At 64.8% G+C, this 12,225-nt stretch overlaps 1 protein-coding gene across 1 annotated transcript; it reads right to left on the reverse strand.

The window, feature by feature from the left end:
- Nucleotides 1-94: 94 nt before the first annotated feature.
- Nucleotides 95-12,221, reverse strand: TMEM150A (transmembrane protein 150A). Its single transcript, XM_067540307.1, has 8 exons — nt 10,360-12,221; nt 8,131-8,338; nt 4,158-4,205; nt 3,526-3,612; nt 2,758-2,825; nt 2,241-2,368; nt 1,771-1,948; nt 95-1,492 (listed from the first exon to the last, which is right to left on the reverse strand). Exons 2-8 carry the CDS (start codon nt 8,193-8,195, stop codon nt 1,251-1,253), a joined length of 816 nt encoding a protein of 271 aa, XP_067396408.1. The 5' UTR covers nt 8,196-8,338; nt 10,360-12,221; the 3' UTR covers nt 95-1,250.
- Between the last annotated feature and the right edge of the window lie 4 nt (nt 12,222-12,225).

A 12,225-nucleotide genomic window follows, 5' to 3' on the forward strand; every position in this document is an offset into this window, starting at 1 on the left:
GGTGGATGAGCCCCCCCCCCCCATTGCTGATTAGCCCCAGCATCCCCTGCACCCCCCCCCCAACCACACTGGGCCCGGAGCAGCTTGGGGTAGGAGGGTCTCCCTGAGCCAGGGGGGTGGTGCTGTGTCCCCCCCAAAGCCTGCATTTAATGGGGCCACTCGCATGATACCCCCCATTATCCTGCCAGCCCCTCGCCTCCAGTCAGCTGCCCTGCTGGGAAGGGGGGGGAGGTTTGGCCCAGGGCTCTCTGCTCATCCCTGGGGCAGGCGCATTCAGCGAGGGGGGCAGGGGCAGGCAGGCCAAAGAGCTGGCAGGTGGGGGGCACCCTCCTTCACCCCAGCCCAGCTGGATCCCACACACCTCTGCCCCACTGCCACAGGGAGAGGGCTGCCCTGCTTGGATAGGCCCCACGGATGCCCTGGGGCAGCGCTTATGGCCGAGGGGGAGCAGCCCCCCAGCCTCAAGTCATCCTGAGCAACGGGGGGAAGCAGGGCCTGCCCCCCCATGGCCGAGGCTGGCTTTGTGGGCAGCACAGCCCTGCCCCCCCCAGCAGGGAATCAGGGCCCCCGTCCCCCCCCCCGCGCCGTCTCTCCCCTCCAGGAACCAGACCGCACAGCCCTGCTCCAATCCACTGCGCTTCAGCCACACTTTATAGATATAAAAAAGTACTAAAAATACCAAAACGTTTTACCCGCAGAAACCAGGGCAGAGGCTTGAGGGTGGGAAACGGGCCCGGGGGGGGGGGGGGGGGGGGGCTGCCCCCTGCCCATGTCCCTGCCCTCCCCCCGGGAGAGGAAGGAGATGAGTTAATGGAGTGGGGGGGCGGGGGACACCCTCCCTGTAGCCTGCTGTTCCCAGGAGAAGCAGCACAGGGGGATCCCCTGAAACAGCTCCCTGAATCCCCTCCACCCCCCGTGCTGGGGGTCACCCCCCCTCCTTCCTGGGCGGGGGGGGTAAAGGCTTGAGCAAGGGAACGTGTCCCAGAGCAGCCACCGGCGGCAGGGGCGTTATCTGCAGAGTGCCTGGGTGGGGTTCGGGGCCCCCGCCCGAGTCAGGCCCATAGGAGCCAGCCCTGGTGGGAACAGGCTGCCAGCAGCACCCCCGGGCTCTCTGGCACCCGCCGGGGGGGGGCAGCACTGCTGGGGGGGGGGGGGGGCCCGAATACTGTGTTTTCCTTTTAAAAAATTCTTTTTTTGTTTTTTTGGTACAAAAATCCACGAGCCGGGGCAGGGCGGGGGCCCCGGCCCGCTCAGATCATGGCGATGCTCTCGGGCGTGCAGTTGAGGTGGGTGGAGGTGCTGCTGGCCCCGGGCGACTTGCAGCCCCGGCTGCCGGCCCGCTGCAGCGCCGCCACCAGGGTGTCGGTGGAGACGGCGCCGAAGTCGTAGGCGAAGGTGCCGTAGAAGAGCAGCATGTCGATGACGAAGACCCACTCGCAGACGGCCGCCAGGTGCTGCAGCAGGGGGCTCTGGTGGATGAAGAAGACGCCGCCTGGGGGCCGGCTGAGGAAAGGCACCCGTTGGGCGTGGCCTCTGCAAGGGGCGGAGTCAGAGCCCCCCCGCAGCCCCGCCCTGATTTGGAGCGGCCCCCCTCCTTTCCTTCCCCCTATAGGGGACTGACTGCAGGCTCCCCCCACAGCTGATATGAGCTTTCCCCTCCCCCAGCTCTCTGCCCCCCACTCAGCCTGTACCCAGGAGGTGCCCCCCAGGGTGCTCTATAACCCCCTGCCCCCCCAGCCCCAGGATCCCCTCCCCCGGCCGGAAGGATACTGAGAACGAGGGAGATTAAGGCCAGGCCGGTGAGCGAGACGCGGAGGTGCGCCATCCAGCCGTCCAGGGCGCTGACGGCGGCGTGGTAGGTGAGGATGCACTGGAGGCAGACGAAGAGCAGCCCGGCGGGGAAGGCGATGCCCGCCCCGATGTAGTGCAGGGACTTGGCGTGGTCCACCTGGGGCGGAGGGAGGGACAGCCACAAGCCTGGTTCAGTCCAGCCCCCCCGAGCCCCGTCTAGCCACCCCACGGAGGCTGCACACCTGCCCCCAGACCCGGGCTCGCTGCTTCTGCATCCCCCCCCCATTCTGCACCACCTTCCCTGTCGCCCCATAGCCCTGGGTCCTCTTCTCACCCAGCCCTCCTGGGGAGCTGGGATCTGCCCCCTTCCCCTCCCATAGCCGGGGAGGACAGGCTGAGGGTCACCCAGGTGCCGGGGTCCCCCGCCCCGCCCAGCCCTCGCAGCCCACCTGGAAGTTGCCCACCATGACCAGGCCGGCGGCGTTGGTGCAGCCGGCGACGAGCGCCGTGGTGTTGACCCAGGAGCGGTGGCTCTGCTCCAGCAGCTGCCCGTAGCGCAGGAAGCAGATCAGCACCACTGGGGAGAGACGGGTCGTCAGCAGGGGGGGGGGCTCCGCCCCACAGCGGGACACCCCCCGCGCGGCGAGGCCGGGGGGCAGGAGACCACCACAAAACCAGCCGCAGCAACCAGCCACGGCCGGGAAAAACCCCAAGCCTTTTCCCAGCAGGCCAGTGCCGCAGACAGCCTCTCCCCAGGGGCTGGGCCCTGCCCCTGCTCTCAGGCCCATTCACCCCCAGCCCCCCACAGCGCCCCCCGGTGGGGATCTGCTGCCCGCGTGGCTGCAGAGGTGGCGCCGGGGAGGGACACATCGAGGGGTCCCCTCTGTGGAGCCGGATCCGCAAACGCACCCCCTGGAACAGGCCCCCGGGAGAGCGGCCAGGCTCCGCCGTGGGGCAGGCACTTACCCATGAAAGCCCCGATGTTCCCGATCAGACTGAAGAGGCAGCTCTCGGGGGGGTAGGTGCCACACTTACTGTGAGGCGAGGAGAAGGCGGTCAGGATTGGACCAACACAGACACCCTTGTGCCACGGCCCCCCTCCATGGCCATGGAAAGGGGGCTGGGGCTGACCCCCATCCAGCACCTGCCTCCCCTCCCCGGCTCCTGGCAGCTGTGCCCTCCCTTGCACACAGCACACCAGGCCCCACGGGTGCGCTGCTTCCCCCCCCCCGCCGCACGGGACTCAACGAGACGCTCGGAGTGGGGGGGGTGGGGCTGGCTGGTTTACGCCGATGCCCTCCGGAGGCTGGGACCAGGCCCGCGGGTGCCCACCCTGGCTGGAGGTTGCGTGGGACGTGACGCCGTCCCCCAACGCAGGCGAGGTTGGCCGGGGTGGGGGGGCGGCTTGGCGATGGCTCAGTCCAGCCCGTGCTGCCAACGGGCCCTGGGCGCCTGGGCCCCAGGATTTCCAGAGAGCCCAGCAAAGCAGCGCCTGGTGCCAGGGGGGCGCCCGCCCCCCAGCCCTGAGCAATACGTGGGGCAGGGGGGAGCGGTGAAGATCCCGCGCTCTGGGGGGTGCCCGGTGCCATTGGCAGCGGACAGGTGCCCACATCAGGACATCGGCGCGACCGGCCCCACCGTGTTCCCTCCTCGGGGCAGCCCCTAGCGCAACGGGGGCCGCTCACCCCAGCCCCCCCATCCCCAGTGCCAAGCTCCCCCCCCCCGCAGCCCCACCTGATCAAAGGGACGTCCTCCAGGGTGCAGCAGCTTTTGGGGTAGCCGTGTTTGGCGGGGCTGGAGGAGCACGACTCGTTGTAGGACCTGAAACCAATTGGTAAGGGGGGGGGCGTGAGAGGGGCTGGGATGGCACTGGGGGGGGGGGGAGGAGTGTGGGGGGCAGGAGCAACTGAGCTCTGCCCCGCCACTCCCCAGAGCGGAGACACAGTCCGTATTACCCAGCCCTGGGCAGTACCCGCCGTACACGGGGGGACCACTCCCTGCCGGGGGGCCTGGGGGCATGCCCCCCTCCCTCCAGGCGGCCCATAGGCCCTGGCACCCCCCCCGGGTGGCACAGAGGGACCGTTTCCCCCACCAATGGGCCCTTCTAACACAGCTGCAGCCAGGTCCCACCTCGCTGGCAGTGTTGTGGGCCATTCTGGGCACCCCCTGTCGTGCTCCCCTGCCCCCCAGCCCAGGGGCATCTCTAGGGATCCAGGCCTGGGCACCGGAGCGCAGCGGCTGGCCGTGGCGCCTGGTGGAGCTCGTTAGAGAGATTAGCCGCTGTAATTAGCGGAGACTCTGCAGCCAGGCTGGGAAGGAAGCGGCTGGGCGGGGCTGCCTGGCAGTGCCAGCGCCAGGGAACTCACCAGTTCTCGACAGGGCACACGTGGTGGTTCATCACGGCCATAGCGTACCTGCGAGGGGCAGAGCCAGCGTCACCCCCCTGAACCCAGCCAGGGCAATCAATGCACCCACCTGGCCCCCGGCCCTCAGCTCCCAGCCCCTGGAGGAAGGGAGTCCGATTTAAGGACCCCTTTAGAGGCGTCCTGTGCCCACGGCTGGGCCCTGGGGGATGGTGCCACCTCCAGACGGGGCCCGCCCACTATGGCATCGTGCCCGAAGCCTGGCATTGCGATCCACAGCCGCTACCCCCGGGAACCCCCCACCTTCATCTGCATCCAGCTCGCCTGGGGATACAGGAGCGACTGGGACAGCCGGCCCCTGCCCACTATGCCACCGGGGCCAAACGCTCAGCTACCTCTGCCCACCCCACTGCAGATCCCACCCAGGACACCAGCCAGCGCCCTGCCCCGCTCAGACGCTTTGCTGGGGGAACCGTTCTCTGGCGCGTGCCAGGTTCTGCTCCGACGAGCGACCGTCTTTGCCCACCCGGGTAAATTTCCACCAAACAGGCTTGGGTCGCAAACACCGGGACGCTCCTTTCACCACCTGCAGCCGCCGGGATCTCCCCTCCCTGGCTCCCACTCTGCCGGGACTGTGGGGGGCATGGAGCTCTCCAAATACCTCTCAGCACCTCCCTGTCAGACGCTGCCCCCCCCCCAGCGTCAGCGCTATCTCCAGGGAGTTCCTGGGGGGCCTGAGCGCAGCAGATCCGCTGCTCCTCTGGGGAGCGGAACGGGCCTGGAACGGGCTTTGCACCAGGGCACGTGCCGTGGGACATTCCAGGGCAGTGCCCCCTGCGAGCTAGGGGCAGAGGGGAAATAGCGCCCTGGCGCTTGTGCCAACACACAAGGGCCGAGCCAGCTTCCCCTCGAATGCTCCCAGCTGCGTCACCTCTGGCAGGAGCAAGCCCGGGAAGTGTCAGCCAGAGGAGTGTGTGTGTGTGGGTGGGGGGGATGGAAAGTTACCAGCATTCCCCAAGTTTCCCTAGCCCCCCCTTTCCCCATCAGCATGATGCTCTGATTGTCCTGGTATCTCCTCCCCAGCCAGCCAAGGAACCACGTCAAGGAATGTGACCTTCGCCCTCAGCTGTTTCGCTTCAACAGCCTGCCGGGCCAGCGCCCCCAGAAGCCATCCTCCCCGGGCTCCAGCCACTCACAGCTCGGCTCTGCCGGTCCGCCCCAAGAACGTCCACACCGCCCAGATCCTGCCCCCCAACTCCAGGGCAGAAACGTGTCGGTGGAGAGATCATAGAATCATAGAATATTAGAGTTGGAAGGGACCTCAGGAGGTCATCTAGTCCAACCCGCTGCTCAAAGCAGGACTAACCTCTGCTATATCATCCCAACCAGGGCTTTGTCAAGCCGCAGCTTAAAAACCTCTAAGGATGGAGATTCCACCACCTCCCTAGGTAACCCATTCCAGTGCTTCACCACCCTCCTAGTAAAAAACTTTTTCCTAATGTCCAACCTAGACCTCCCTCCCTGCAACTTGAGACCGTTGCTCCTTGTTCTGTCATCTGCCACCCCTGAGAACAGCCTAGCCCCATCCTCCCTAGAACCCCCTTTCAGGTAGTTAAAGGCTGCTATCAAATCCCCCCTCACTCTTCTCTTTTGCAGACTAAACAAGCCCAGTTCCCTCAGCCTCTCCTCATAAGTCCTGTGCTCCAGCCCCCTAATCATTTTTGTTGCCCTCCGCTGGACTCTCTCCAACTTGTCCACATCCTTTTTGTATTGGGGGGCCCAAAACTGGACACAATATTCTAAATGCAGCCTCACCAATGCCGAATAGAGGGGAATAATCACTTCCCGTGACCTGCTAGCAATGCCCCTCCTAATGCAGCCCAATATGCCATTGGCCTTCTTGACAACCAGGGCACACTGCTGACTCATATCCAGCTTTTTATCCACTGTTACCCCCAGGTCCTTTTCTGCAGAGCTGCTGCCTAGCCCGTCGGTCCCCAGTCTATAGCTGTGCATGGGATTCTTTCTTCCTAAGTGGAGGACTCTGCAGCGAACAGAGGGGCGGCTAACAGAAGGAGAAGGAGGGAGTTTGCCTGGGAGCTGTCTCAGGTGAGTGCTAAGTGAGTGCAGCTGTGTGGGGAGTACCTGGGAGACCAGGTGTGTGACTGGTGCAAGTACAGCTGACTGTGGGTGGGTGCTTGTGACTGGTGCAGTTACAGGCACCATTTTGGCAGTTGGGGGTTTGTCTGTTTGAGTGATTGATTGGATCCAGGTGGGGCTAATTGCGGGGGCGGGGCTTTGAGGGATAAGAGCAGGGGGGGGGCAACTGCCCCAGCCTTATAAAAGGCAGCCAGCTGCGAACCAGCTGAGCAGCAAACAGAGGGGCGGCTAACAGAAGGAGAAGGAGGGAGTTTGCCTGGGCTCCCGGGCACGGGAAAAGGGCCCTGCGGGAAGGGGCACCGGCCCGGCGGCTCTGTGCGCTGGTCCCCACCAGGCGCTAGGGTCCCACTCCTGCCCCGGCTCCGCCCCACGCTCACCAGGCCTTGCTTCCCATCGGCTGGTGCTGAGCCCCGGCAGGGCCCCCCCTGCACCCCTCGGAGGGCGGGAGACAGAGCAGACTCCCCAGCTGCTCCTGGGCAGAGCTGAGTCGGGCCTGTCCAGCCGCGCCAGACTGGGCCAAATCGGCACCGCGTCCCCACAACGCCCGAGTGGTGCCGGGAGCGGGGGGCTTTCCCCAACCCCAAGAGCACTGGTGAGATATGGGGGGCTCTGAACAACCCCCGAGGTTACTACGCAAGCCCCCGGTCGCGGTCTCCAGCACGGTCCCACCTCTCTGCCTTTAACAAGCTGCCGCCTTCACGGCCAGCGCCCCGGGGTGACAACTGCCAGCGGCTCTGGGCACCCAGCACGCCCCAGCGGCCCCCCGAGGGGCGGTGACGGAGTCCCTGAAGGCAGGCAGGAAGCCAGGCCTGCCCCCGGTGGAGGCGGGGAAGGCGGCCCTATGGGGCAGGGGGTGACCTGCAGGCGAGGGTCTGAATTCCTGTCTGTTCACTGGGCAGCTTTGCAAAGCCCCTCCCCACGGTCCTGCCCCCCCCCCCGCCCCTGGCAGCCCCCCAGTTTTGGGGCTCTGCCCGTGTGGATGAGGACAAGGTCCCCCCCAGTGGCTGGAGCCTGGTACTGCAAGGTGAGGTAAGGACACAGCGGGACTGTCAGGCTGTTGTCAAGGTGGCTGTGTGGGGGCTGGGAAGCGGGGGGGGGGGGCGCCGAGGGGGAGGGGAGAAGGGGGGACCGGGAAAGCCGGGGGGGCTGGGGATTTTCCTCCCCGTTAGCCAAACTCAGCAGACGCCACGTGTCAAACACGTGCAGGAACCTGCAGCCACCCCCATGTACCCAGGGGCCGTGCAATAACCCTCTGCCCCCCCGGCCCGCATCAGACCCAGGCCAGGCGGCTGGGCCACCCCAGCAGCTGCAGCCAGGGGGACGCCCTGACGCGAGAGGCATTTCGGCAGATGGAGCTAGGCCAGGCCCGCAGGTCGCTGTGGCTCCCAGCTAAGGGGTCCCGGCTACGGAGGATGATCCGTCACACAGCTCATTGCGGTTTGGTGCCCTGATCATGGGCGGGCAGGGCTCGGAGCGGACCCAGCGGTGCCCCCGGCACTGGAATACAGGTATCTGCATCACCCAAGTAATTCTCCTGGGGTCCCTCCCCCCAGTCCCCTCCCCTCCCCACATCTTTCCATTTACACCAAGGAAATAACCCTGCCACATCACGAAGGAAATCTCAGAACGACCCCATGGCCAACCGCCAGAACCCCACAGAGCTGCCCCCCCAGAGTCCCTTGGTTTTGACCTCAGGCTGCCAGAGGAGGCGGCCCGTGGACCAGCCCCACAGCCTCGTGGGCTATTGGCGCGCCCCATTCGTTAGCCAGCCCCCCGGGCCCGTCAATGCACAAACCCGAGGGAAGCGGCTGCTTACACGATCCATATCCCGGTGATGGAGAAGGTGGAGAGGCTAATGGGGAGGATGATCCAGGCCGTCATTAGCGAGTCCAGGTCCGGAACATGTGGCGGGGAGGGGGGGGGGGAGACTCCGAGACGAGGAGGGAAGGGAGGGGAGAAGGGGGGACGGGTGGGCACCAGCTACAACCCGAGGCCTCCGCTCAGAACCATCACAAGACACCTGCCTGGAAGAGAAAGAAGCAGGCGTCAACCAGCAGCAGCCAGACCCACTGATGCGCAGCTCAGGGGCCAGCTGCCTCGGACCTCCTCAGGTCAGGACCGCTTTCCTCTTTAAGGGGAAGCTCGCAGCCCCCCAGCTCTAGCCGATGCACAGCCCCCCTCTGCTACCCCGCTGGCGATCCCCGTTGGCACGACCAAGTCCCGACGTTGCAGCCCCACGGCACGCCGCCGGGACACGCGGCAAGCGTCGCTGGAGGGCAGCGGGCAGATCTTCCGCTGCCCCTCATGGGCACAGCTGCAGATTCTCCCCCCAGCCTTCCCCTGAACATCTAGCCAGCTCGCTCCTGGACGGGCCAAGATAAACCTCCCCCGCTTTGCACTGAGGCTGCAGTCCCACATTCTGACACAGCCCCCCCAGTCCTCACCCAACAGCCCCCCCCCCCCAAAGCCAAGGAAGCAGGACATTTTCTCCGCGCCCCCGGTTCAAGGCCGCTGACTGTCCTTAGCTCGCTCCTTCCTGCCGTGGGACTCTCTGGCTGTCTAGACGGCCCCGGAGAACACAGCTCAGCCATTGCACCCGTGCAGATGCAGAGCCGTTCTCTCTCTTGCACGCTCTCCTCATCCCCCTCTGCCCTGGAGGGAGCCCGTCTAGGGGTGAAACAGTAACGCCATCTCCGGGGCCAGCCAGTCCCTGGCGTCTTTCCAATCTGATTCCATGAGGGGGTGGAAATTTACCTGAAGAGACAGCTCCCCTTCCACCGCACCCAGCAGCCATGATTAGCCTCGGGCAATTCAAACCGTCCCATCCCCGGTCCCCTCATTGTCAGGGTTATATGGCCTGGCCTCTGGCTAAGGGCCACGGGACAGGCAGAGCGACATTTTATTCATTTATGCCCAGCAAAGCCGGGTTTCCCAGTGTTTTCAGCATTGCACCAGCAAAACCAGTCCCTAACGGTTGGGTTACACAGATCTGGTTCAACCGGAACCCGGCAGAGACACCGGCGCTTGCAGAGACGTCCTGGCTCCTCCGCATGGATGCAAAACAGCACCTGCTCCCTGCCAGCGACCCCAGGGGCAAGGGACGCGCTGCATGGAGAGTGGCTACCCACTGAGTCTGCCCCACTGGGGCAAAGCCAACCTCATTAGATAATTAACCAAGCCAGAGGCAAGCTTGCCTGACCAGATGGAGCCATGGGCAGTGGCCGGCCTGGAGATAAGCAGCCTGTAAGTCATTTGACATGATTAATAGGACTGGCTTCCTTGCCATGTACCAACTTGCACGCTCTGGTATCTGGAACGCCAGATGTAACCTGAGCAGAGGGGTGAGTGGAGACAAGATTTGTGCCTTTGGAACATCGCGTAGAGGGGGGATGCTGCCTTCGCTGCCAGTCGGGCTGGAGACAACGCACAGATCCGGCATTGTTACGGCCTGCCTCCACCCTGGAAAGCATCCCGCGAGAGCCCACCCAGGGCCGGGCAAATCCTACAGCCGCTCAGGATCCTGCTGCCAGCTCTAATAACGCGAGCGAGCGAAGGGTGAGGGAGCGGGGTGCTCGGCCCGTCAAAGCGCCTTAAGGAATTCGCCAGCTTCCCCGGGGGGGGCGGAAACGGATCCATTTTACAGACAGGAAAACTAAGGCGCCAAGGCCACAAGGAGACAACGTGGCAGAGCTGGGAATGTGACCCAGGAGTCCGGGCTCCCCCCCCACTCTAACCACTGGATCCTGCTGCCCTTCCAGAGCCCAGAGAGAACCCAGGAGTCCGGGCTCCTCCCTGCCCCCGCTCTAACCACTGGACCCTGCTGCCCTTCCAGAGCCCAGAGAGAACCCAGGAGTCCGGGCTCCCCCCAGCTCTAACCACTGGACCCTGCTGCCCTTCCAGAGCCCGGAGAGAACCCAGGAGTCCGGGCCCGCTCCAGCCATGTGGGGCCCGGGAGGGAGGGAAGAGGCGGGATCCAGGCCCACACCCGGCTCGGCCCCGCGGGGGGCAGGGAGGAGGGGAGGGAGATGAAGGGGGCGCCACTTACCCCCGGGTCCCGGCCCCACAGCGCCGCGGCCACTGCCTCCACACGGACCTTTAACGGGCCAGGCCGGCCCCGCCCCCGCGCCCGCCCAGCTGACCGCCGCCTGCCCGCTGCGCGCAAGGCCCGACGGGACTTGTGGTTCCCGAGCGCCCGCTCCCACGCAGGACTACAACTCCCGCCATGCCGCGCGAAGCGACGGCAGCCGGCACGGGCCGAAGGCCCGGCCACTCTCCACTCCACCCCCTCACAAGAGAACGCAGGGGACAGTTCGGGCGGAGCTCTATTGGATGGGGGTGTGGCTTCTGGCACAGGGGCAGGGCTTGGCTCCTCCTGGGCGGAGCTCCCTGCGAAGGGGCGGGGTTTTACATTTGACTGATGGGGCGGGGCCCAGCCTGGCTGCACTAACCAGCTCTTCCCCCTCCCTCGGGAATAGCCCTGTGTCGCAGGTTCGAGTCCTGACCTCGGCAAAGGTCAGGGTGGGGATGCCATGGTCTGGGCCGAGGGTCCTGCCGTGGATCCAGCTCCTGGATTAGATGCCCCAGCTCAGGCTCCAAACTTCGGCTCTGGGCTGCTGGGTGAAGGGAGCCTGAGGGGACCTGCTGGCACTGCTCACCCCTCCGTGCTAGCCCCAGCAGAAAGGTCATGGGCTGGAGATTGAGCAGGAGACTGAGGGGCTGCCAATGGGGGTGGTTGCTCCCCCCGGACCCGAGCTGTGGCTACAGGCCTTGGGCTCCGGGCTTGTGAACCAGGGCTGCTCCTCTCACGGGTAAGAGGACACGGCACAGCTGGGTCCTGTCCCCAGCTCGCTATGCGCCTGCAGGCAAACTGGACCTCACGTAAATAATGCGTCTCCAACCCCAGCTGAGAAAACCACCAGCTGCTCTGGGACAATCCAATGAGCCCAGACCACCAGGGGCCTGGTCGGTTACAAACCAGGCACGTGGCTGTGGTCCAGGGCCCTGGACTCACGGCAGTGTTTGGGGTTGCAAATCTTGTGCCGTGCAGATGGTCAGATGCCACCGCTGACATCAAAGGGAGCTGCACAGAGATCAGGGGGAGAACGTGGCCTGGAGGTAGCAACGTGGCCTCGGCTTCGCTCCTGGCCTTGCTCTGTTTCTCTCTCCCGCTATTGGGCATCTCTTCTGTTCTTCCCTTCAGCCGTCACCACCCGTGAGCGTTCATCCTGCCCCATTCCAACCGCTCGAAGGATCCGCCCTGGGACACCTCACGCGGACATTTAAGCGGGCTTTTGAGTCCACACCCTGCTGAGATCAGAGCGGCGTTCACAGCTCTTGCTTCAGGCTCTCTGCAGACTCAGGCAGGCAGCGCCATCTCACAGTTCACGCGTTTTCAAGGTTTGCTTCACGACCCCGCAGGCTGGACGTTTCCTTCCTGGTGCGAAATGAAAACCGAGATGCTGCAGGAGCTGAACGTGGTACGCAGGCGGCAGGAATACATCCGGGGCCCGGGGTCCGACTCTGACGCTTCGGCTGTGAATTCAGAGCAGTAAATGGACACCCATCTATCTTTCTGCGTGCGACCGCTGTGCCTCCCAGCGCTACAACCACCCCGCAGAATCCACCGCTGCAAGAACGTGACAGGGAAACAACTATTTGGTCACGTGTGGATTTACGACCCAGTTGTGCAGTGGCTCAGTGGCAAGCGTTGTGTACAAATGGCTGCAGGTCCAATCCCGTGGCAGGAAAGGTGAATATTTTCTTCCCTTTAATTTCAGGAAAGTCTTGAGGCCTAGTAGCAGCGGGCTGAGGCTCAGATCTGCCAGTGCTATGCTGGGTGACCCTCGGGCTTTCCCGTCCCGTGCCTCAGTTTTCTCATATGTAAAATGGGCACGATACTGCCTGTTGTAAG

The sequence above is a fragment of the Emydura macquarii genome, unplaced genomic scaffold (assembly GCF_026122565.2).
Source record: "Emydura macquarii macquarii isolate MOO-44397 ecotype Brisbane River unplaced genomic scaffold, CSIRO-AGI_Emac_v2 contig_573, whole genome shotgun sequence".
Classification (NCBI taxonomy): domain Eukaryota; kingdom Metazoa; phylum Chordata; order Testudines; family Chelidae; genus Emydura; species Emydura macquarii.

What these genes read in the sequence shown, in the direction of transcription:
- TMEM150A (XM_067540307.1), bottom strand. Translation starts at nt 8,195, where the DNA reads ATGACGGCCTGGATCATCCTCCCCATTAGCCTCTCCACCTTCTCCATC. An exon ending in GAGGACGTCCCTTTGATCAG is followed by an intron (nt 2,826 to 3,525) that starts GTGGGGCTGCGG and finishes CTCGCCTCACAG; the next exon opens with TAAGTGTGGCACCTACCCCC. An exon ending in TCATGGTGGGCAACTTCCAG is followed by an intron (nt 1,949 to 2,240) that starts GTGGGCTGCGAG and finishes CCTCCGCCCCAG; the next exon opens with GTGGACCACGCCAAGTCCCT.